General features: G+C 46.4%; 1 protein-coding gene across 3 annotated transcripts in view; it reads left to right on the forward strand.

Moving 5' to 3' along the window:
* DTL (denticleless E3 ubiquitin protein ligase homolog) overlaps nt 1-25,450 on the forward strand; it is a 43,500-nt gene that overhangs the window by 4,544 nt on the left and 13,506 nt on the right. For all 3 annotated transcript variants that reach the window (XM_056568259.1, XM_056568256.1, XM_056568258.1), the window contains 10 exons: nt 2,280-2,402; nt 3,833-3,931; nt 6,084-6,145; nt 6,653-6,773; nt 6,957-7,022; nt 11,044-11,159; nt 20,322-20,395; nt 20,568-20,671; nt 21,213-21,317; nt 22,285-22,397. In XM_056568259.1, coding sequence (XP_056424234.1) covers nt 2,366-2,402; nt 3,833-3,931; nt 6,084-6,145; nt 6,653-6,773; nt 6,957-7,022; nt 11,044-11,159; nt 20,322-20,395; nt 20,568-20,671; nt 21,213-21,317; nt 22,285-22,397 — 897 coding nt within the window. In that variant the 5' untranslated portion in view covers nt 2,280-2,365. The remainder of the gene's footprint in view (nt 1-2,279; nt 2,403-3,832; nt 3,932-6,083; nt 6,146-6,652; nt 6,774-6,956; nt 7,023-11,043; nt 11,160-20,321; nt 20,396-20,567; nt 20,672-21,212; nt 21,318-22,284; nt 22,398-25,450) is intronic.

A 25,450-nucleotide genomic window follows, 5' to 3' on the forward strand; every position in this document is an offset into this window, starting at 1 on the left:
CGCTAAGAGCCTCCAATTTTTTAACTGAGTGCTGTTGTAACCTTTCTTTCCTCTTTTTTGTACGCTGTGTACAGTGGTCCCTCAAGTTACAATATTAATTGATTCCAGGACGACCATTGTATGTTGAAACCATTGTATGTTGAGACCATATCTCTATGGAAACCTGGTAATTGGTTCTGAAGCCACCAAAATGTCATCCAAAAATAGGAAAAAGTGAGGATTAAACATAAATAAGTAGATAACTAATATAGATGAAGCAAATCCTTACACATGTAAGAAAGATCAGCTGGGAGCTGTAAATCACTGTCTATTTCAGTTTTTCCCAACCAGGATGCCTCCAGCTGTTGCAAAACTACAACGCCCAACATGCCCGGACAGCCTTTGGCTGTCTGGGCATGCTGGGAGTTGTAGTTTTGCAACAGCTGGAGGCAACCATTTTTGGGAAACACTGGTCTATGTAGAGGACAGAAGCTTCTTCAGGGTCCTGTACAGAACATGCAATGTCCTAAAAAAAGGAAAATGGAGCCGCCCTCACCTGATGCCCAAAGGAGCAGACAACCCTGGCACAGGTAAAGAGTACAGAACATGTAATACCTCCCTGTACTGTAGGGGGCGCTACCAGACACCAGTCAGTGCATGCACAGGTGTTTTACCAGTGAAATATCCATTCTGATTGGTCGGTTCTTCCAGCCATTGACACGTTTCGCAGATTCCAAAGCATTGTATGTTGAGTCTGGTTTCAACTTACAATGGTCCAGAAAAGACCATTGTATGTTGAAACTATTGTATGTTGAGGCCATTGTAAGTTGAGGGAACACTGTATTTGCCACATCAGCATGCACCCGTGAATTAGGTAGCTGTGCTGGATATTTTTCTCTTGTTATTTTGCAACGCTAAAACTCCCATCATGCCATTGCAGCCTCAGGCTTTGCGTTTGTTACAACACTGACTCCCAGCATGCCCTGCCAGCTCTCCAGCTGTTGTAAATGTACACCTCCCAGCCGTGCATGCTTGCTACTGGTTCTAACACTACAATTCCTAGAATGCCCTAACAGCCTTCAGACCTTCACAGCACTGTCATCAGCTTGTGCCTCTGCTGTCGGTGTGGAGTTGTAGTGTCGCGAAAGCTGGCGAGCATGTGGCTGATGGGGCATGCTGAGAGTTGTAGGTTTGAAACATGTGAAGTACACTACTGTGTGGCATGCATAGGGTACTGTAAAATAGACGGTTGGTTGGGTTACTACTATAGTATTCACAGGAGCATCCAGTCAGAGTTGCCTGTCAATAAAAACTATTTTGGGGACAGAGAACTTTGTCAATATCTAAGACTACATATTCCTTGCTCTCAGGCTCATTTCTATTTGGTCATCACTAGAGATGAGCGAACTTACAGTAAATTCGATTCGTCACGAACTTCTCGGCTCGGCAGTTGATGCCTTTTCCTGCATAAATTAGTTCAGCTTTCAGGTGCTCCGGTGGGCTGGAAAAGGTGGATACAGTCCAAGGAAAGAGTCTCCTAGGACTGTATCCACCTTTTCCAGCCCACCGGAGCAACCTGAAAGCTGAACTAATTTATGCAGGAAAAGTCATCAACTGCCGAGCCGAGAAGTTCGTGACGAATCGAATTTACTGTAAGTTCGCTCATCTCTAGTCATCACGTTTGATGGTAAAAGTTTGTGTGCTGTATCATTCTTTATCACGGAGATCCCCATGGCCACAAGATTAGGGACCTATGTTTCCCCATGTCTCTCTGGAGTGTTGGGTGGGTCTGCTTGGCCACTCCAATCAACTGAGATGAAGATGGACAAGTAGAGTGCTTGACTATTTCCTGTCCCATAGAGTTGGTTGGACATGTGCCGCTCCAACCATTATTCCAATCATATGAAGGGCGCACACAGCTTGTCTTGTGGATGGTGGTGGTTCCCAGATGCCAGTCTGTAACTTGACAGACCAGTGTATTGTTTTGAATGACACCCTAGTGGTGAATTAGTACTGTAATCCACGTCCCTCACCCACAAAGCGGCAGGTGATGTGAAATGGCCGTAGACTATTGCTGCACATGTCCAGACCCTGTCTGATCTGTTTGCTATGAAGCATTAATAATAGTGATAAAAGTATTTTTGTTAGCGATGTGGTTTATCTGGTGGTCTCTGCGGTTAACTCTGAGCACCTCCGTTTAACCGTCCTGTTGCCAAGTGTAAATCCATTGAAAGGGGAAAAAAAATCCTAAGGAAGATGTACATAATCTTTTTTTTTTTTTTTTCTTTTTTTTACTGCAGGGTCCTATGGATTCCCTCTTCAGAATCTACTGCAGTGCTTTCAGTGCTCCAGAGAAGATGAACATACTTCATATGGTGAAGTTGGTATGCCAGTTCCACCTTTCGGATGCTCATTTAGTTCAGGTAGGACTTTCAGTTATTTTATTGGCTTCTTTTTATCATCATACTGTGCTTAAAGGTGTGATACAGCTGATATTTGTAACAAAACACAGGTTAAGAAGTTCCACCAATCAGGACTGTGATTCCCCCCCCCCCCCCCCCCAAATGTGGGGAAGCAAGGACCCCATACCGAAGTAAATTTGCTTGAAGCTTTATACTTCTCAATTCTCCCTAAAAATGATACCCGCCTAACATGTTCTGTGTTTGACCACAGGAGGGGGTAGGACAAATCTAATATTGAGCAACAAGCTTTCTGCCAGGTAGAGGATTCTAAAAATTCTCACTTCAGCCCCAGCTGGTTCCACGCGGCAGCCAATAAGCCCCAGGACATTTTAGGTGTCAAAGACAACAGGGTCCCATAGACACTGTGACTAGTGTCTAGAACCTCCTGCCAGAATGGAGTAGGAAGGGGGGGGACAGTCCCAGATCATGTGAAGTAAATTGGCATTGGCACACCCGCACCCAAGAGATGAAGAATTCAGGTGCAAGCAAAGTATATGCAAAAGTGCAGGGTTTCTATACATTGTGAAGCAGAAACAACTGATCTTTTATACAACGTCTGACTGTCAGAAGTTGTGATTGGTGAGGTCCAGCAGCTAGAATGGACAGAAGCACTTTCTAGAGCACACTATCCCATTTTGTTCTGCTTAGCTTTCCTCAGAGTGCATGGAGAGTGGATTCCATGATTCTCATGCAGATACATAGACTGTCATGGTGTCTGTACTGCATGTGCTCGGCTTTCTGAGAAGTCACAGAAAGAAATGGACAAAGGCACTTAGCCGACACTTATGTCCCTTTGTTCGAGTGACTGCTGGTGGTCTCAGCAGCTGGACCCACACAAATCACAACTTCTGATATGTCACAAGTTGTATAAATATTTAGGTAAACTTTAAAGGGGTACTCCGGTGCCTAGACATCTTATCCCCTATCCAAAGGATAGGGGGTGAGATGCCTGATCGCGGGAGTCCCACCGCTGGGAAACGCGGCACCCCGTTTGTAATCAGTCCCCGAAGCGTATTCGCGTGTCCGTAGGCTTGCGTTGAGGGGCGGAGCGTGACGTCACGTGGGGGGCCTGACGTCACACACCGCCGGCCATGTGGTCGCCGGTAATAAGACCCGGAGCGAACACGCTCCGTGGACTGATAACAAACGGGGTGCTGCGTGCAAGATCCCGAGGGTCCCCAGCGGGGGTACTCCCACGATCAGGCATCTTATCGCCTATCCTTTGGATAAGGGGATAAGATGTCTAAGCACCAGAGTACCCCTTTAAAGCAGAAATACCTTGTCAAGATGTCTGAGCTTTTACCCCTGCCTGGTGCCCTGCAGAGCATACAGATTCTTCTCGTGCAATGAGCATCTTGGCTTAACTTGTTTTTTTTGTTTTTTTTATGAAGTTCCAGATATGCCTCACGTCCTTGGAGTGGCAAATGAGGAGGGCATGGTAAGACTGTATGATACAGAGTGCCAGGACATGCAGCGGAGGATTGTAAAAGGTATGATACATATGGTTTCGTTTACACACAAACAATGAATATTAAAGTAGTCCAGTGCTGAATAACTTATCCCTTATCCTAAGGATAGGGGATAAGTTTCAGATCGCCAGGAGTCTGACCACTGGGGCCCCGGCTCGCTGGCCAGATAGTTGGTGTCGACCACCGCACGAAGTGGGCCCCCTCAATACAGCGCTATGGCAGAGCCGGAGATTATCAAAGGCAGCGCTCCGGCTCTGACATAGTTGTATTGAAGGGGGCGTGTCAGCTGCTGCTTTGTGCGGTGGTCAACACTCCCCCTTCCCGTGGGCTGCCGGGGGTTTTCAGCACTGGACAATTCCATTTAACTTGGCATTTGTAGTCCTATGAATGGTTTTAGTAAAGGTGAACTCTAGGGAAATAAAACCATATCCTATGAGATAACTGTCTAATCTCCTGTATATATGGGGGGGGGGGGGCTACTCGCCTATCCTCAGCATGTCAGGCTAAACAGGCCATTACTGAAGCGAATCTCCAAAGGTGGGGGCTGGAGTGTGCAGAGGACGGTTGTGTGGCCATGCCCTGTACAGGTGATCACGGCGGGTCTGACATGTTCATATCTGGCTTCTAAATCAGTCCAGTGACACACTGGATGCCTTTAACGATCCGAATGACACCAGTGGGATCATTTCTGGCATCAGTTTCTCCCTGGCGTTTTACTACCACTCTTTGGGAAGGGGACTAACGAGAATAACGCCTGCTGTTTGAAGGGAGACCTTTTTGCTTGTTTTGCGTGCCTTTAACCCCTTAAGGACTCAGCCCATTTTGGCCTTAAGGACTCAGACAATTTAATTTTTACGTTTTCATTTTTTCCTCCTCGCCTTCTAAAAATCATAACTCTTTTATATTTTCATCCACAGACTAGTATGAGGGCTTGTTTTTTGCGCGACCAGTTGTCCTTTGTAATGACATCACTCATTATATCATAAAATGTATGGCGCAACCAAAAAACACTATTTTTGTGGGGAAATTAAAACGAAAAATTGCAATTTTGCTAATTTTGGAAGGTTTTGTTTTCACGCCGTACAATTTATGGTAAAAATGACGTGTGTTCTTTATTCTGAGGGTCAATACGATTAAAATGATACCCATTATTACATACTTTTATATTATTGTTGCTCTTAAAAAAAAAAATCACAAACTTTTTAACCAAATTAGTACGTTTATAATCCCTTTATTTTGATGACCTCTAACTTTTTTATTTTTCTGTATAAGTGGCGGTATGGGGGCTAATTTTTTGCGCCATGATCTGTACTTTTTTTTATACCAAATTTGCATATAAAAAAATTTTAATACATTTTTTATAATTTTTTTTTTAAATAAAATGTATTAAAGTAGGAATTTTGGACTTTTTTTTATTTTTTTTTCGTTCACGCTGTTCACCGTACGGGATCATTAACATTTTATTATAATAGTTCGGACATTTACGCACGCGGCGATACCAAATATGTCTATAAAAAATGTTTTTTACGCTTTTTGGGGGTAAAATAGGAAAAAACGGACGTTTTACATTTTTATTGGGGGAGGGGATTTTTCACTTTTTTTTTTTACTTTTACATTTTTTTACTTTTTTTTTTACACTTGAATAGTCCCCATAGGGGACTATTCATAGCAATACCATGATTGCTAATACTGATCTGTTCTATGTATAGGACATAGAACAGATCAGTATTATCGGTCATCTCCGGCTCTGGTCTGCTCGATCACAGACCAGAGCAGGAGACGCCGGGAGCCGCACGGAGGAAGGAGAGGGGACCTCCGTGCGGCGTTATGAATGATCGGATCCCCGCAGCAGCGCTGCGGGCGATCCGATCGTTCATTTAAATGGCGAACTGCCGCAGATGCCGGGATCTGTATTGATCCCGGCACCTGAGGGGTTAATGGCGGACGCCCGCGAGATCGCGGGCGTCGGCCATTGCTGGCGGGTCCCTGGCTGCGATCAGCAGCCGTGATCAGCCGCGCATGACACATGCATCGCTCCGATGCCCGCGGTTATGCTTATGACGTAAATGTACGTCCTGGTGCGTTAAGTACCACCTCACCAGGACGTACATTTACGTCCTGCGTCCTTAAGGGGTTAATAAATGTAGTAATGTAAGTCTTTCTTTCTCTTTAGACTGGCAGGCTCACACTAATGCAGTCTTTGACATTGCCTGGGTGCCAGGGGAACACAAGTTGGTAAGTAAACTTAAAGCTCTAAAGACAGTGTTTCTCAACCAGTGAGCCTCCAGCTGTTTTTAAAACAACTCCCTCCCTAGGATGGGCCCAGTGCTCAGTGAGGAGCATGTTCTCCATTCATTCCTATGGGAGTCCCAAAAAGACCCGGGTGCAACTCTCGGGCATCATCGGCAATAGACATCAGCATTCGCCTGGGCTGGACCTCGGTGCTCTCATTGAGGAGCTCACTGAGAGCACTGAGGTACAGCCCGGGTGAATGCGGGAGGTGGGTTGCCCAGCTGTTGGACCCCCTGTGATCAGCTACTTATCCCCCTAGCATGTGGATAGGGGGATAAGTTAATTTTTCATCAGAGTACACTATTTGTGTATATATATATATATACAATTATAATTTTTTTTTTTCTTGGAGGTGGGGAGGCATAAATAAGTAAGGTTACTGCAAGTTGACTTGGAATTGCCACCCTGCATGGAAGGGTCAGAATAATTTCTTTTTTTATTCTTTTGCAGGTAACCGCTTCTGGAGACCAGACTGCTAAACTATTTGATGTGAAGGCTGGTGAGCTTCTCGGGGAATGTAAAGGACACCAGTGCAGTCTGAAGTCTGTTACTTTCTCCAGGTTTGAAAAAGGTAGATATATCCGATTTATTCTCTAATACATCTACATATTTGCTGCAAATTTCATCTACTTCAAATCAAACTACTCTAAAACATGTGTGACTGATGGGATAGTGCTGTCAGATGGGAACATCTTATACTGCAAGCCCAATGTTATTGCTCTCTGTAAACTGTTTTGTATTTCCCTCCCCATAGCTGTGTTCAGTACTGGAGGAAGAGATGGCAACATTATGGTTTGGGATACTCGATGCAACAAAAAAGGTACTTACCATCCCTGCTCACTCACAGTACTCGGGGCTTAATGATTTTTTTTATTTATTTTTTTCGTGTGTTTTAGTGCTCCAAAGCCATCGTGCTATATAATCATTAGTTTAGAGAACATTACGGAATAGTGCAAGTCCTTGGAGGCCCTGGGGGGGGATTTACCAAGACCAGCGTTTCACATGCTAGCCTTCAGTTAAAAAAAATAAAATAGAAAACCCTGCCGTATGAATCAGCCTATAAAGAGGCGCACACCTTTTAGTAAATTGGGCACTGCAGTGGCTACCTTGTGTGCCAAGCTTTGGAATCTACACTTGCTCCCAGCTAGCATAAGAAGGTAATTCACCTTTTTATGTGCAAACTGGGGGTTTGTACAAAATTTGTGACCTTTCCATACTGTAGTTGTAAAAGAGAAGCCCCACCCCTGACTTTAACCCTTGCTTGAGAACTTTGTAATTGATTCAGTCCTATTAGCCTCAGCAGTAAAACCTAAGTAATCCTGCTTAGGTTGATGCACACAGCTTCCCCTGCTCCAAATACATCTGAAGTTGTCTTATGAGAAACATCATTTTATCAGGCTTATGGTTCCCAGTTAGTTATTAAAATGAGCATGAGATGCTTTATTTCTACTTTGATTGTTAAAGGGGTCGTCTAGGAATAGAAAAACAGGTAATTTCTTTAAAAAAAAAAAACTGCTCTCCATCTGTCTCCAGTTTTGGTCTGGTTCTGCAGTTCAGTTCCTTTGAAGTGAATGGAACAAAGATGTAATACCACACACAACCTTAGGACAGACATGGAGCTCTTCTTAAAAGAAATTAGCTCTGTCTTTGTAACTTCCCGAATAACCTCTTTAAACTAAACAGGACTTCGCTTAATGGTGTTGTCCAGGCTTAGATACAATATGGCTGTCTTGAGGTTATCTCTGTATTTGTTGTTAAAGGGGTATTCCACTGGAAACCTTATTTTTTTTTTTTATTTTTTTTTTTTTTTTTTTTTTTACTGGTGCCAGAAAGTTAAACAGATTTGTGAATGAGTTCTATTTAAAAATCTTAAAGGACATCTGCAGTGCTGGGCAAAAAAACTTTTAATACCTCATTTAATAGGTCTTTGAAAGACCTTTCCAATGATGTCTCCCCCATCAAAATTGGCCCAGTCTTTCTCCCGTTATCAGCACACGAATTACGGAGGAGAAGTGAAAATAAAACTACATCTCCCATCATGCCTTGTGCTTCCTGTAAGCTGCTGCCCTCTCCCTGTTCTATCCCCCCGAGCAAATTATTATATTAACGCCCACATCTCCCTTCCCTATGCATACACCCTCCCCTTCTGCTCATCTCCCCCTCCCCATGCTGCTCCTGTCCAGTGATGAAGCAGCTGCCTCCGTGCTCACTGTAGTGTGGACACTGGAGAGTGGAGAGTGAAAGGAAAAATGGTAAAAAACCATAATTGTTTGTCTATAAAACTGTCCTGATAGGGGTCCCTCCATCTTTTTCACAACTACAACTCCAAGCATGCCCAGTTATTTTATATGCTGTTCGGGCATGCTGGGAATTCCAGTGGTGCCTCCAGCTGTTGCAAGACTACAAATCCCAGCATGCCCTGTCAGCTTTCTGCTGTTTGTGTATAAAGGAGTTGTAGTTCACAAACACCTCTACTGTATCAGGAGACTCCTGGGAGTTGTAGTTCACCAACACCTCTATTGTATCTCTGTAGTCTCCTGGGTGTTGTAGTTCACCAACACCTCTATTGTATCTCTGTAGTCTCCTGGGGGTTGTAGTTCACCAACACCTCTATTGTATCTCTGTAGTCTCCTGGGAGTTGTAGTTCACAAACACCTCTATTGTATCTCTGTAGTCTCCTGGGGGTTGTAGTTCACCAACACCTCTATTGTATCTCTGTAGTCTCCTGGGAGTTGTAGTTCACAAACACCTCTATTGTATCTCTGTAGTCTCCTGGGTGTTGTAGTTCACCAACACCTCTATTGTATCTCTGTAGTCTCCTGGGAGTTGTAGTTCACAAACACCTATATTGTATCTCTGTAGTCTCCTGGGGGTTGTAGTTCACCAACACCTCTATTGTATCTCTGTAGTCTCCTGGGAGTTGTAGTTCACAAACACCTCTATTGTATCTCTGTAGTCTCCTGGGTGTTGTAGTTCACCAACACCTCTATTGTATCTCTGTAGTCTCCTGGGGGTTGTAGTTCACAAACACCTCTATTGTATCTCTGTAATCTCCTGGGAGTTGTAGTTCATACACCAGTGTTTCCCAACCAGGGTGCCTCCAGATGTTGCAAAACTACTACTCCCAGCATTCCCTGGTTGGGAAACACTGGCATACACACACACATAACAGGGACTACAACTCCCAGCATGTGTCATTCAGTAGTCCCCCCCCCCCCTCACAAACAGAATCATCTCCAGTATGATATTTATTCCCTGTATACACCACCAGCCCGTGCAGTATAATATGTCTCCTTCACACACACGTCCTCCCCCCTCACTCCCTGCTCTGTGGTTTGCTCTGTGTTTCCCCCATGATAACTTGAATCCTCCCTGTGATAAGTGAGGTCCTATGTAGACAGAGCAGGGGAGGGGGGAGGAGCTGTGGACGTCCTCATTCTCCCCCTGCTTGAATCTTACAGATAGGGGCGTTTCTGAGGATGAGCCTATGGCTGCCTCAGAAAGCACCCGCTCATGCATATGCATAAGGAGGGAGGAGCTGACAGAGGCTAGAGGGAGCACAAACACTGCTGGGAGGAAGAGATCTCCGTCCCCAAGATGGCGGCTGCAATGTAATGAATAGGGGACGGACGCAGGACTACTGGGCTATGCTGGCAACTCTAATATCTCAGAAACGGCTGCATATAGGTAAATAGAACTAATTGACTGAATTGTATAACTTTTGTTTGGGGAACATTTGGGCAGGGATTTTTGACCACTACAGTTGTCCTTTAAGTGCTGGAAGGGTTATCAGCTGCTGTATACCACAGGGGAAGTTCTTTTCTTGAGTTTCCATTCTGCCTGATCAGTGCTCTCTGCTGACACCTCTGTCCATTTTAGGAACTGTCCAGAGTAGAAGCAAATCCCCATAGCAAACCTCTCCTGCTCTGGACAGCTCCTGACATGGACAGAGGTGTCAGTAGGGAGCACTTGTGGTCAAAGTATACAGCAGCTAAGTACTGGAAGGAATAATATTTTTTACTAGAATTAATTAACAAATCTGTTTAACGGACATCTGCAGCAAAAAAAACAGGATAGGGAATGAGTTTGTTCGCGGGGGGTCCAACCGCTGGGACCCCCTATGATCTGCCAAACGGGGCCCTGCATTGCCGCTCTATGTGAGCGGCTAATGCGCATAGCGTTGACCTGCCTGAGGTCGCCGGTACGCCCCCTCCCCATACAGTTCTATGGGAGAGGCAGGGAGGCTTGAAGCGGCCTCTCTGCCAGTGGAGGTGTCTGCTGCGATGTCACACTGCGGTCAGCACGTCTCCTGCACGGGAGAGTTGCGGTACAGCCGTGGCCCCGTGCAGGAGATTGCGGGGGGTCCCAGCGTTCGGACCCACCCGCAAACAAACAATTATGCCCTATCCTTTTTGCTGCAGATGTCCTTTAACTTTCTGGCACCAGTTGATATAAAATAAATAATAATTTCCCGTTTCAATGGACCTGCAATGAAACTCATAACCTGTGAAGAGCTGTGATGCAGCACTGTGTAAGGCCCAGCGCCACAAAACCGATTTTCGTAATGCATCACTTTTAGTCATTTCTCAAAATAGTCACTAGAGGTACGCTTTAAGGCAGTGTTTACCAACTGAGGTGCCTCCAGCTGTTGCAAAACTGCAACTCAGCCTTTAGCTGTCTGGGCATGCAGTGAGTTGTAGTTAGGAGTGTAAGAAACACTACTTTATGGGCATGTGAGCAAATTCATAAGTGTGAAGACATAACATTAGGAAAAAAAATTTAAAATAAAATGCTTTGTCTGAATTGACTTAATGTTTTGCATTTGTGAATGTCCTTTTTAGATGGCTTCTACAGACAAGTGAACCAGATTACCGGGGCTCACAATGCGCCAGATAAAAGAACGCCACTGAAAGTAAAGAAGCGAAAGACTCCAGCCAAAGGACTTGCCCCATGTGTGGTAAGAGCTAAATTAACATCCACTAGGAAGCTAGGCGATCGCTTTGAATGTTTAACCGTAAGATATTTAGTGGGATCTGCTAGCAATGGGGCTCACCAGGGAAAGCAGAAAGTTGTCTATTGCTTTACAAATTTAAAAAAAATATATATATATATTTTTTATTTATAAAATACTGAACAGTGTACATTTGTATAATTTTGTAATCATTGAAGTTTTTCACATTCTTACAGCGTACCTGTCAGATCCCACAAAAAAAATAGTTGCTCTGTACCTAATCCTGACCACCTACCTCTAATTTCTCTATCAGCTCCATTGGGGGACACAGACCGTGGGTGTATGCTGCTGTCTCTAGGAGGTATGACACTATGGCAACAAAGTCGGCTCCTCCCAGCAGGATATACCCGCCTCCAGGCCCTGAGGTAATCAGTTTAAGCTTAGTGTCTGGATTTCTCTAGACCAGGTCTTATGTTTTATCATTTTCTATTGTGGCTATCCATTTTGGTCTGGCCACTTCTCCGCGGACCTTTACCAAAGTCCTGGCGCCCGTGATAGCCTTTTTTACGGACAACAGTTGGTTCCGTGATTCCTTATTTGGACCACCTCCTGATCTGAGCTCCAGCCAGGACCCAGATCCTGCAGAGTCTTAGTCTCAACCATCAGACCTTGTCTCACTTCGGTTGGATGGTCATTTGGGACAAGCCCAACCGCTCTCCTGGGGCTCCAGTTTGATGCGGCCTCTGCCCGCTCAACTCCGCCGACTCTTTCAAGAGTCTGATGCCTTCGGCTCCCTGCTCCAGTTTCCATTCGCTTTTGCATGGATGTCCTGGGTCGTGCCATTTGCCCAGTTTCATCACCGACCTCTTCAACTGGTGATTTTCTTCCGGTTTGACAGGTCTCCATTGTCTCTCGGCTGCAAGATCGTTCTCTCTCGTCAGTCTTGTTGGTCCCTTCTTTGGTGGCTTTGTTTTCCCCCTCATTTTTTTCGGGGGTTTCCCTTCCTGTCCATCCCTGCCTGTCTGTCAGGCTGGGGAGGTGTGTTCAGGGACTGCCCGGTCTGGGGTCTTGGGGCCCCCCCCCCCGAGAAACTTTTCCCCTTCAACATTTTGGGGCCTAGGGCAATTCTTTCTTTGCTTGCTTCTTGGGAATTTCCATCCTGGGCGGAACTCAGTTTTCCGGCCATCTGTTATCTTCAGTCATGCCGTCCCTGGGATGTGATCTTCTAGGCCGGTCCTCAGTCATCCAAGGCCACTGGTCCCTACATCCAGGGGCGTTTGCTGTGATCTGCAACACCTGGGGCGCTCCAGGCGTGGAACTCTGCTTGTCCCGCCACAACCGAAGCGTTCCTCTCTTGGTCGAGCCTTGTCTATTTGGTGGTCGGGCTTTGCCCTACCTTATCTGTTTCCTCCCTTTTTTCTCCTTTCGGGGTCCTGAGGAAACTCTCAGTGGGACGTTTCAGCCATTCTAGTGGCCCAGCCTGGGCCTGGCAGGCGTGTTAAGTCGTCATGGTCAGGCTCCTGAACGACTTCCCTATCGTCCAGACCTCCTATCTCAGTTCTTCTGTGCCACCCCTATTACTGTCTCTGCTTTGACAGCGTGGCGGTTTTGAGAGCCGCGGTTTCTCTTCCCAAGTCATTCGCACCATGCTCAGGGTTCGTTAGTCCTCTTCGGCAAAAATTTACCACCATTCCTGGCGGTCTTATTTTAGTTGGTGTGAAGCTCAGGTCTTGTGTCCTGTTACCTTTTCGGTTTCCCGTGTTCTCTTTCTTGCAGTTGGGATTGGAACTGGGGTTGTCTCTCAGTTCCCTTAAGGGTCAGGTTTCGACCCTTTCTATTTTCAAACGTCCTCTAGCTTCTAATTCTCATGTCCGGACCTTCCTTCAAGGAGTGGCCCATGCTGTCCCTCCTTATCGGTCACCTTCTCCCCCTTGGGACTTGAATCTGGTTCTGGGGGTTCTCAAGGTGAACCTTTTTGAACCCCTTGGGGAGGTGTCACTGCGCCTCCTTTCTTGTAAAGTGGCATTTTCTTAACACCTCCATTCGGAGAGTGTCTGAATTGGCAGCTCTCTCCTGCCGTTCTCAGTTTCTGGTGCTTCACCAGGACAAGGTTGTCTTCCGGACAGATCCTTCCTTTTTTGCCTAAGGTTGTTTCGGCCTTTCATCTAATGAGGACATTGTTCTTCCGTCCTTTTTGTCCTGCTCCTTCTCATTCTAGGGAGCATTTACTCCACAAACTGGATGTGGTTCGGGCTGTTAGGTATTACCTCTCTCTCTTCTTCGTCTCGTCAGTGCGATTCCTTTTTCTTTCTTATGGAAGGTCGTCGTAAGGGACAACCTGCTTCCAAGGCCACCACTTCTCTGTGGATCCTGTCTGCCATTTCAGAAGCCTATCGCTGTAGGGGGAAGACTCCTCCCTTCAGGGTTGTGGCTCATTCTACCTGTTTCTGTTGGGGCATCCTGGGCGCTCCAGAACAAGCCTCGCACATTGCAAGGCGGCTACTTTGTCTTCTTTGCACACTTTCTCGAGGTTCTACCGGGTTCATACCTTCGCATCGGCTGATGCTAGGCTGGGCTGTAAACTGCTGCAGGCGGCAGTGGAACAGCCGTCTGCCTGACTATCTGCCCACCCAAGGGACGGCTTTGGTACGTCCCACGGTCTGTCCCCCAATGGAGCCGATATAGAAAAGGAGATTTTTTAACACTTTTTTAACACAGCCTCTGCCTTTTTGGGTTTCTTTTTTGTTCTGTCTGAGGGTGTGTTCAGTGCTGACTTCTTTGCCATAGTGTCATACCTCCTAGTGACAGCAGCATACACCCCCACGGTCTGTGTCCCCCAATGGATCCTTCGAGAGAGATTTTACGGTAAGTGTTAAATCTCGGAGGATGCCCCCTTGTTATGAAGTCCTACAGTCCCCTGATATATTAATACATAGTTATTAGGTCGCCCCTATGCCTTCTTTTTTCAAAACTAACTTCAATTCTGCTAATCTTTCTGGGTACTGTAGTCCTCCCATTCCCCGTATTACTCTGGTTGCCCGTCTTTGAACCCTCTCCAGCTCCACTATGTTTCTTGTACACTGGTGACCAGTACTGTACACAGTATTCTATGCGTGGTCTAACTAGTGATTTGTACAGCGGTAGAATTATTTTCTACTTTTTTTTATTGATGCACCCAATGATTTTATTAGCCTTGGCAGCAGCTGTCCGACACTGGTCACTACAGCTAAATTTACTTTTTAACTAAGACACTGAAGTCCTTTTCCACATCAGTGGGGGTTCCCTTGCTCAGTCAGACTACTACCTTGGGTCATCTACCATGCATGGTCCCCCCCCCCCGTGGTTTCCCACAGCTATGGTAGTTTTCCTGTGAGTCTGAGTTGCCCATGTACCTTCTGCGTGGCGTCTTACTGTCTTACTGGTTACAGGGTTGCCTGCTACTGTCTACAGGCTGGTATCTTTATCCACTGTGGGACCAGACTTGCCCACGGCCTCTTGGCCCCAGGGCCAGACACTGTCTGCTTTGTGTTATGCTCCACCTGGTCTCCTCCCTCATTCGGCTGCCATTGCAGCTGTTGTCCGATGTCTCTCTCTCCCGGGTCCAGTCCCGCAGAGCGTGTGCTTGAGGTTTCTTAGGACCTTTTCTTCCTACAGGTCACACTGTCAACCTTTTTTCCTGCTCCACATTCATTCTTCTGTGTCTGTGGCGGCAGCCTTGGTGTTTAGCACCATTAGGAGATGGGGTGTGGGTTCCAGGGCCCCTTTTTTTTTTTTTTTTTTTTTGCAGCAACAGCAGCGTCGCTCTGTTCCTCTTTCTTACGTTGGTCTGCTGTGGGCATACCTCCTTTCCTGCTGGTCCTTTGGATGCCTGCATTTTCCTGTGTCCGCAGTCTTGGTACGCCACTGTTGTCGTGGGGTCCTCATATCGGTGTTCCTACATATGCTAGGACCGCTTTGTAGGATTGGAGCCATCTTCCTTTTGCTCGGTGAGTGCGCCCAGGGACTTTCGGTCCCTGCAGTTCCCGTGCGGTTGAGCTCCTCTGTTCTAACATGGGGCCTGCTGGGGCACCTGTCGGTTTCAGCCCCTCCCTGTCCTTCCTGGTGTTGTTTTCTGGATTCTCTGTCCGGGGTGACTCTGGCATCTCCTCGTCACTGTGGACTAATCCTTAACAGTTTTTCTGTATTTTTTGCCTAGCTTCGGGCTACGTGGCTCCGATTTTCTCTTGGATCGCACGGTGGCTCCTTTGTGCGGCGAGGGTTACCGCTGGGGCCTGGGGGCTTCGTCCCCCCTGTATTTGCATTTCCCTGCTCCTTCTGCACCTAGCGCGTTTGCGACTCCCCTTTTCACTTGGGATGCAGGGATCAGGGTGCTTGTCGTAGGTCTCTCGAGTTGTCTCAACCACCTTTTGTTTCCCTCCCTGTGGATGTTACAGTGTAGGCTTGTGTGCTTTCTGTCCGTTATCGCCGCCTAGTGCACCGTATGTCCTACCTTTTTTGTCTGGGTCAGTTGTTCTGCATTGACTCCAGATCTTCTGGAGCAATTTTTTTCTCTGCCCGGACCCTGGGAGCCCAACCTGGGCTCTCATTGGTCCTCCTCCATGCCTGTTCTGACGGGATGTTTCTTGGGGCTGCTCAGATCTACCCGGACCACTCTGATCTATCACTGTGGGTTCCTTTGCTTTGGACTCTGTCCTGCGATGCTGCGGCTCTCTGTTTTCCTTTGAGCCTTGATGATGGTTCAGTTCTTGGACATTTGTAGCGGCCGGTCCCCGACTCCTCAGCGATCCGTTGATTGGGGTGGTATTTCGGTTCTGCTCTCCTTCCCTTCTTTCTGGAAGTTTTCTTTGCAGGACAGTTTTTTTCGCGGTCTCCTGTTTCCTTTTTCCTGTGATTCCTTGTCTCTATAAGACCCCGGTGCCTTGGGTCTCTACAGAGGATGACCGTTTTCCTTGGTGTTCTGGTCCTTCTCATTGGATGGGCAATCTTCCGGGAACTCATTGTACTGGGCCTAGTGTGTCTCCGACCTGGGACTCTTCCACAGTCCTTGCGGACATGCGAGTTCTGTCTTGGACTGTCTCCCTTTTTCGCTGTTTTTTTTTTTCCCCCCCCCCCCCCCCCCCCCACACTAGGGGACTGCGTTGGTACGTCCCATCAGTTCAGTGTCCCCCAATGAAGAGTGATAGAGAAAAGGAGATTTTTGTACTCACCGTAAAATCTTTCTCGTAGTCTTCATTGGGGGACACCGCACCCACCCTTTTCTTCTCTTTCCGGTTCTTGGGTTGTTTCCGGGATTCCTTTCTGGGGCCCTTCGGACGGATTTCCTCTCGGGCTTCTCCTACTGCTTTGTGACAAAACTGGTTACCTCACTGCAGGTGGACTGGTATATCCTGCCAGGGAGGAGCAGACTTCATTTTCCTAGTGTCACTGCCTCCTAGTGGCAAGAGCAATATACCCATCAGGTGTCCCCCAATGAAGTCTACGAGAGATTTTACGGAGAGTACAAAAACCTCCTTTTTCCAGATTCACGTTTATAATTTCTTCATTTTTTTTTTTTTAAAAGAGCCAACTTTCATTTTTAACCTTTTTGCTATTTATATACCGTATTTATCGGCGTATTACACGCACTTTTTAGGCTAAAATTTTTAGCCTAAAGTCTGTGCGTGTTATATGCAGATACACCCCCAGGAAAGGCAGGGGGAGAGAGGCCGTTGCTGCCCGCTTCTCTCCCCCTGCCTTCCCTGGGGTCTAGAGCCCTGCCGGCCCTTTTCTCCCCTTGGTTATCGGCGCCGCTGCCCGTTCTGTCCCCCTGACTATCGGTGCCGGCGGCCCATTGCTGGCGCCGATAGCCAGGGGGAGAGAAGCGGCGCCGACAGCCAGGGGGAGAGAAGGGGCAGCGGCACCCATTGCCGGCGCCGCTGCCCCGTTGCCTCCCCCCATCCCCGGTGGCATAATTACCTGGGTCGGGTCCGCGCTGCTGCAAGCCTCCGGCGTGCGTCCCCTGCGTCGTTGCTATGCACGGCGCACTGACGTCATGCGCCGTGCAGCGCATACCAACGACGCAGGGGACGCGCGCCGAAGGCCTGCAGCAGCGTGGACCCGACCCAGGTAATTATGCCACCGGGGATGGGGGGAGGCAACGGGGCAGCGGCGCCGGTAATGGGTGCCGCTGCCCCTTCTCTCCCCCTGGCTATTGGTGCCGGCAATGGGGCGCCGGCACCGATAGGGGGACAGAACGGGCAACGACGCCGATAACCAGGGGGGGAAAAGGGCCGGCAGCAGGGCTCTAGACCCCAGGGAAGGCAGGGGGTAGAGAAGCGGGCAGCGACTGCCTCTCTCCCCCTGCCTTTCCTGGGGGTATATCGGGGTATACACGCGCACACACGCACCCTCATTTTACCATGGATATTTCGGTAAACTTTTTTTACCCAAATATCCTTGGTAAAATGAGGGTGCGTGTTATAGGCCGGTGCATGGTATACCCCGATAAATACGGTAGTTAAAAAACATTTGGGGTTAGTTTTACTCTTTGGCAAGGAGTGTCTCTATTTTTGCGACTTATCTCTTTTTTTTTTTTTTTTTTTTTTTTTTTTTTTTTACATATCTTAAATTTTTCTCTATAGCTTTTTAATGCTTCTTCACTGCTGTCCTGTTTTATTAGTTTAAATGCTTTAATTTTGTCATTTATTGCGCCTTAACATTTTTATTCATCCATATTTGTTTACTTTACTTTTATTTTTAACCCTTTTATTCCCATAAGGTATACATCTTACAGTGAGACTTATAAGATATTTTTGTCTCCCATTTAGTGCCAGTATTCATGTTTTTGAGGACATTATCCCAATTTATATTGTATAGGGGTTCTCTGAGTTGATCAAACTTTGCCTTCTTAAGGTTCATTGTTTTTGTGGCCTCTCGAGAGATTGTCTTATTGAAGAACAAGTTATAATGTATTATGATCACTATTCCCTAGGTGTCCTTCTACCTGCACATTAGTTACTGTCTGGTCTGTTGGTTAATATTAAGTCTAGTAGGGCGCCCCCTCTGGTTGGGCCTTAAACATTTTTTACAGATAATGGTCTTTAGTTATAGTCAGAAACCTGTTTCCTTTATGAGATTCACAGGTCTCAGTCTCCCATTTTATATCAGGATAAAGTCCCCCATTATCACCTCGTTCTGATTTGCTGCCTTGTTTATTTGCCTCAGTAATTCATCTTCTGCCTCTTCCATTATGTTTGGTGGCTTATAACAAACCCCTACCAGAATTTTTTTTCTTTTTTATCTCCATATATTTCTACCCATAAAGACTCAACTTTATGGTTTCCCTCCCGTATATCCTCCCGCAGTGCGGCCTTCAGACTGGACTTTACATAAAGACAAACTCCTCCCCCTTTCCGTTTTGTCCGATCCTTCCTGAATAGACTTTAAACCTGTATGTTGATCGCCCAGTCACAGCTATCGTCCAACCAAGTCTTATTCCCACGGTCATAATTCTCCTCAGACATCAACCCCTCCAGTTCGTCAGTTTTATTGGTCAGACTTCTGGCATTAGTCAACATGCAATTCAGTGGTGTGTTTTTTGTTTTTGTTTTTCCTATGAAGCCTATCCCTATTAACTTTTATCCACCCCCAGGTACATTAATAAGTCCCCCCTCTTACCCCCCCCCCCCTCCTCAGTCTCTAGTTTAAACACTCTTCCACCCTTCTGGCCATCTCCTCCCCAAGCACAGCTGCACCCTCCCCATTGAGGTGCAGCCCATCCCTACGGTAGAGCCGCTAACCGACGGCGAAGTCGGCCCAGTTCTCCATGAACCCAAACCCCTCTTTCCTACCCCAGCTTCTGAGCCACTTGTTTACCTCCCTAATCTCCTGCTGCATCTCTGGTGTGGCTCATGGTACAGGTTCGCTCTGGGACTGATAACCGACGACTACAGGGCGGGCGGCGTGTGACGTCACGACCAACCCCCGTGTGATGTCGCGCTCCGCCCCTCAATGCAAGCCTACGGGAGGGGGCGTGACAGCTATCACGCTCCCTCCCATAGGCTTGCATTGAGGGGCGGAGCGTGACATCACACGTGGGCGTGACGTCACACGCCGCCCGCCCTGTAGTCGCCGGTTATCAGTCCCGGAGCGAACGCGCTCTGGGGACTGATTACAAACGGGGTGCCACGTTCATGATCCTGGGGGTCCCCAGCTCCGGTACTCCCGCGATCAGGCATCTTATCCCCTATCCTTTGGATAGGGGATAAGAGGTCTAAGCACCGAAGTATCCCTTTAAGCTTGTGGCCTAAGTCACAGATATCATTTTTAAGGACACTCAACCTTCCTCTTACTTTGTCATTGATGCCAATATGTACCATGACTACTGGGTCCTCTCCAGCCTCACCCAGCAACCTGTCGACTCGAGCACCAGATAAACACACTGTTCGGTGATCCCAGTCTTTATGACAGATCGCCCTGTCTGTCCCCCTTATAATTGAGTCCCCCACTACCAGTACCTGTCTGGTCTGTCCTGCACTCCTCCCTCCCTCCTTACTGGAGCAGAAACCCCCCTGGTGGTCAGAGGCAGTATCTTGCTGCAGTTCTGCTAGCTCTGAAATGGCATCCCCCTCATCTGCCAACCAGGCAAACTTGTTGGGGTGTGCCAGTTCAGGACTAGCCTCCCTGACACTTTTCCCCCTACCCCGTTTTCTAACTGTAACCCAGCTAACTGCCTGACTGTCCTGCCCCTCCGTCCCACTATCCTCTACCCCAGAGAGTACATTCTCAGTGAGCAGGAGACTCCTCTCCAAGTTGTCAATGCGTCTGTGTTGCCAGCTGTTCCTCTAGATCAAGAATCTGGGCTTCCAAATGAACTCACACATCTCACACAACAATATGCACCCTCAAACTGCTGTTCAAGGATTGCATACATTATGCAAGATGTACACCGGTCTGCATTTTCAAACATGGAGGCCGTACTAGATTTGGGAATTGCAAAAATGAACAGTAAAAAAACAATGAAATATTTCAATTAGTCCCTGTATTTTAAGTCCCTGGTATACTTCACTCTTGTATACAGACACACAATCACTAGCTCAGACAATCGCTTAGTATACTTTTATAGTTACCAGACACCACCTCTCTCTTCCAAAAAGTATTTGGATCTAACAGTGCTCATTTAACTTCCAGGACTTTCAGCAGAGTGTGACAGTGGTGATCTTTCAAGATGAGCACACAATAATTTCGGCAGGAGCAGTGGATGGGTAAGCAATAACCTGAATGTCGATATGAACTGATGCTACAGCTCGCCCAACCAGTTGTGTTCTGTGCAAAGGGCACCCATTATACTTCACATCCCAAATCTAACATGTTATTTTAGTGTTTGTTACAAAAATGTGCTTCATGCTTTGGCATCTGTTGGTTCCTCTCTGACAGTATTATCAAAATGTGGGATTTGAGAAAGAATTACACAGCTTACCGACAGGACCCGATCCCTGCAAAATGTCTTCCGTATCCTGGAAACAGCACTAGAAAACTAGGTATGTAAATCATGATTGAAGGATAGAGGTGGCATGTCACCAGTGGTTCCCCCACAGATTGAAGGGGACACTTTGCCAGTAAATTGCTGCGTACCCTTCACTCTGTGTGTTCGTGTATATTGAACTCGCTTACTGAGATTTCTGTAATAAACTCCTTGAGGCGATTTTATTTATTTTTCCCGTTCTTCCACACAAGGGGAAAATGTTCACACCGCGCAATTGATTTCAATAGGATTCTGTTGCATTGTGTACACTGTGGAAATACCGATTCCAGAGTCGGCAGAAACATTGATCCTTTCAATATTTCTGCAGTCTCTGCTCTGAAATGCATTGGTGTCTATGGAAACGGTACACTTCAGAGAGGTCCTGGCACCGCCGAAACATCCGACTGTGTGTGTGTTATTTTTTTTATTTATTTTTTTTTTGTTCGTTTGTTTTGTGTGGGTTTTTTATAAAAATTTTTTGTTTTTGGCCTCTTTTACTGTAAATATGCTATGACCAAGTCACTCACATTGCTTTAATTGATTTACTTTTTTTTCAGGCTATTCCAGCTTAATTTTGGACTCCACCGGAAGCAGCCTGTTTGCCAGCTGTACGGATGATAATATCTATATGTTTAATGTAGCCGGATTAAAGAGTGATCCGGGTAAGTGAGATACTGTTGTGGTCTACATATGATGCTTGTGTTCCTTTACCATTGTGAAGGGGGATAATGGAAATATCCTTCAGTTAAAGCTGCTATGATCGGTTCGTAACAGCTTTTGTTAAAGTACTTGGCACTTCTGCATGGAAACAAATAGAACAGTGTCTCCCAATCGGTGTACCTCCAGCTATTGCAAAACTACAACTCCCAGCATGCCCGGACAGCCTTTGGCTGTCCGGGCATTCTGGGAATTGTAGTTTTGCAACAGCTGGAAACAAGAGGGCCTGTGAATAGAAACCCCCATCACTAAAGCCAAGGTGAATACCAAGCCTTTGTTTTTGATTGACTCTACAAAGCACAGCCTTTGAGCCCATACACGATTCCCTTGAAGGGGAGCACATCCGAAATGAACAATTGATTGGGAGGGGGGTGGTGGGTCTCTGCATCCAAACTCTTGCTAAACACCTTTGTCATTGCACAAGCTTGATGAAATGATAGATTGTTCCGGTGCAATTCCTGTGTTCAGCAGCAGGGGTCAGTATTACCCCCATAAATCAAAGTGTACAAGAAAGTGTCCTGCTTCTCAATTTGAGGTCAAGCTGGTAGAAGAGGTTTGAGTGGAATTCACAGATCTCTGGTTCTTATGTGGAACGGAACACGTTGGAAGATTTATTGCATTGCAGGAATTCCTTCTCCTTGGAGAGATGCGATGTGTCCTGGTTACCAAGCTTTATTTTTAGATTCTCTGTCATTTCCCAACTCATTTTTACCGCAACCATTTAATCGCTGTTAAGTATATGTAAACACGTGTAGTCTAATGGGCCGGTAACTATAACTGTGCAAAGGTTATTGTAATGAAATATGTCCGCGGGGATGTGAACGGTCTGTCCGTGCCGTTATAATAATAATCTGTAATCGCGTGAGTTCATCTGACTGATCCACTTCCTACAACTTCTTCTTTTTCCATCAGTCTCTGTGTTCAGCGGCCATAACAATTCCACATTTTATATAAAGTCCAGCCTTAGTCCCGATGGTCAGTTTCTCCTCAGTGGCTCAAGTGACCACAACGCTTATATCTGGCAGGTAAGTGTTTTATCATTATGTAAATTAAGAAATGCAGGTAAATGTTTGTCCTGTAGGCTTTCACCTCTAAGACTGGATTCACATAACATTTTCAGCAATACGGGACCGTATACGGCTGGGGGAGCAAAAACCGGGTTCTCCCGTTTCCCAGTCGTATGCGGCCCGTATGTAATGTATTTCAGTGAACCTACCGGAGTGAAATGCTGACTCCGATCGGCTCCTTTTTGCCCCATATGCGGTTTTCCTTCCGGCCCTAAAACCGTAGTTTACCATGGTTTTTATGTCCGGTGAGAAAACTGCATAAAGGGCGTTTCACTCCGGTCGGCTCATTGAAATTAATTTACATACAGGCAGCAATAAGGCTGGGATACAGGAGCATCCGGTTTTTGCTCCCCCAGTCGTATACGGTCCCGTATTGCTGAAAACGTAATGTGAACCCATCCTAAACAGGTTACATTCATTCTAATAGTAATTAAAAGGGGTTTGATATAGGTATCTCATTTGCAAAGGTATGATTGGAGCAGTAGGAGTATCTCATTCAAGACCCTCATCAATGTTCCAAGTCGGGACTGGCTGCAAAGGGTCTATTGCACTGAAGGAACTATTGCAGTGTCCTGGTATCAGTGGGAAATGTGTAATGCTTCCTTCGCATCCTACTTCATAGCATTGTACAGTGAAATTAACACATAGCTACTATAGACTGCCTCAGGGAGACTGTATCAGAAGAGCACAAATTGGGTTCAACCCCACTGGCACTTGTCACGGTTACTTTTTTAGATGCTGTGATCGGCTTCTGACATTGGTGTGAGTGCCAATGTTTATCAAGTGTCGGCTGCTCATAGCAGTCATTGCTTATGTTCTATGCAGCTCTTGCACTTCATAGACTCTAGGGCAGGCATAGGCAACCTTCGTCACTGCAGATGTTTTAAACATCTCCTCTGATGCTCTGACAGACAAAATACTGCCAAAGCATCATGGGAGATGTAGTCCAAAACATCTGCAGTGCCAAAGGTTGCCTATTCTAGTTCTAGGACAGGGGTCTGCAACCTTTAAGACTAAAAGAGCCACTTGGACCCGTTTCCGAAAAAGAAAAAACTGGGAGCCGCAAAACCATTGCAACATTTAAAACAAATCTAACACTGCATATATTGTTTCTTACCTTAATGCTATATATACAGGATTGTGCAGTCAGCTGTCAATCTGAAGAAAAAAAGGACTTTCACTTAACAATGTTTAGGCCCAGGCCTGAGGTGGGCTTTTTTAGTTGGCCCCAGGCCTGGGGTGGGCTTTTTAATTTAGGCCCAGGCCTGGGGTGGGCTTTTTTTAGGCCCAGGCCTGGGATGGACTTGGGAGAGGCTGGGTTAATGCTGCCGCGGGGTGAGGGGTTAACCAACCGTAAACGCTGCCGCTGCCATGGGATGAGCCTGGTGAGGGGTTAAGTTACCCCTCACCACATGTCTGGTTGTAAAAGCGCATACGGCGCAAAAATGAGCCGACCGGACCGAACGTTTCACTCCGGCCGGCTCATTGAAATGAATGACAGACGGGAGCGCATACGAAGGCATACGGGAGCGCGAGGTTTTAGCTCATAAAGAAAAGAATTTCCTCCTGTAGCATACAGCTGCTAGTAAGTACTGGAAGGACATTTTTTTTTTTTTTTTTTATCAAAGTAATTTACAAATTTTTTTTTTTCTGGCACCAGTTGATTTGAAAAAAATAAAATAGATTTCCACTGGAGTACCCCTTTAAAGAAGGCTAACATAGCCCAAATATTACAAAGAATGAAATGAAGGGGACACTTAATCAGGTTGTGCTGCCTCTGACTTTTTATTGTGGATCTCTTGCAATGGATCATGTGGGCAGAACCCGGTGAGGCTTACACCCCTATATGAACTTTCTGTGCTGTTGAACCCTACCTTCAGGTGCCATTATTTGACATGCAAGCTATTCATTCAGCACTGACATTTTTATTCTGTCTAACATGGCAGAATGCTAGAAAATATAGCAGTGAATTAAATGCAACCGAATTGGAGTTGCATGACTTATTACCCAAACAGTTGTGACAAATGTCTGAGATTTTGAATAGAACAGAGAAGCAATTCATAACCAGGCTTGCTTTCACCAGATGGCAGCCAAGGGTCATTTGGATCACAACTAGATTTTGGCGAATTTACAGTAACTTTTGTTGAAATGTTATGGATCTGCCATCTACTTGATTATTTTAGAAAAAGTAGTTCCACATTCAGAGTGCCCAGATTTTCCTGGAAAGGTCCAGTACGATACTAATGAGGCAGTGTTTCCCAATCAGTGCCTCCAGCTGTTGCAAAACTACAACCCCCAGCATGCCCAGACAGCCGAAGGCTGTCTGGGCATGCTGGGGGTTGTAGTTTTGCAACAGCTGGAAACACTGGTCCAGTCTCCTATTCAGTCTTAGGAGACCTCATTGTTGGGCTAGGGTGGGCATTTTACACATTTGCATGTTCTGGCTGGTGCCGGACCGCTCCGTAATGTGCCGTCTCATAGACGATGCATTTTCCTAGTGGAATCGGCAGAAAGAATAGACATGTCTATCCTTTCTGTAAATGCTGGAATTTCTTCTGCATGTGCACAGTGTGTAGCAGAATCCCATTGAAATCAATGGGACTCTACTGCAGTGGAATTCTGCTAGAAAATTCCACCATGTGAGGATAGCCTCATTCTACTTCCCAATTCATATGCTCAGTGTGCAGAAAATGATGGGGGTTGCAGTAGCTGGACCTCCGGTGATCTAATCTTACCCAGCAGATGAGAAGTGTAAAGTGTTTTCATTCAGAGCATATTGTATTGTAAATCTTATAATAACTCATAAATGGAGTCACGAGGTTTCCCCTCCTACCCCTCCCGGGGTGACACATGTTGAGGATGAATGGGCGTCTGTTGTACTGTATGAGCTCAGAACAGCTGTAAGGACACGGAATCTCGTCCTCCTAATCTGGGTCTGTCAGCGCAGAGTGTCTTGTCAGCTGAGGAGCGGATGCCGCGTCCCTTTGCTCACGTGTGTAGGTTATGCAGGA

This window comes from Hyla sarda, chromosome 3 (assembly GCF_029499605.1).
Source record: "Hyla sarda isolate aHylSar1 chromosome 3, aHylSar1.hap1, whole genome shotgun sequence".
NCBI classification, from domain to species: domain Eukaryota; kingdom Metazoa; phylum Chordata; class Amphibia; order Anura; family Hylidae; genus Hyla; species Hyla sarda.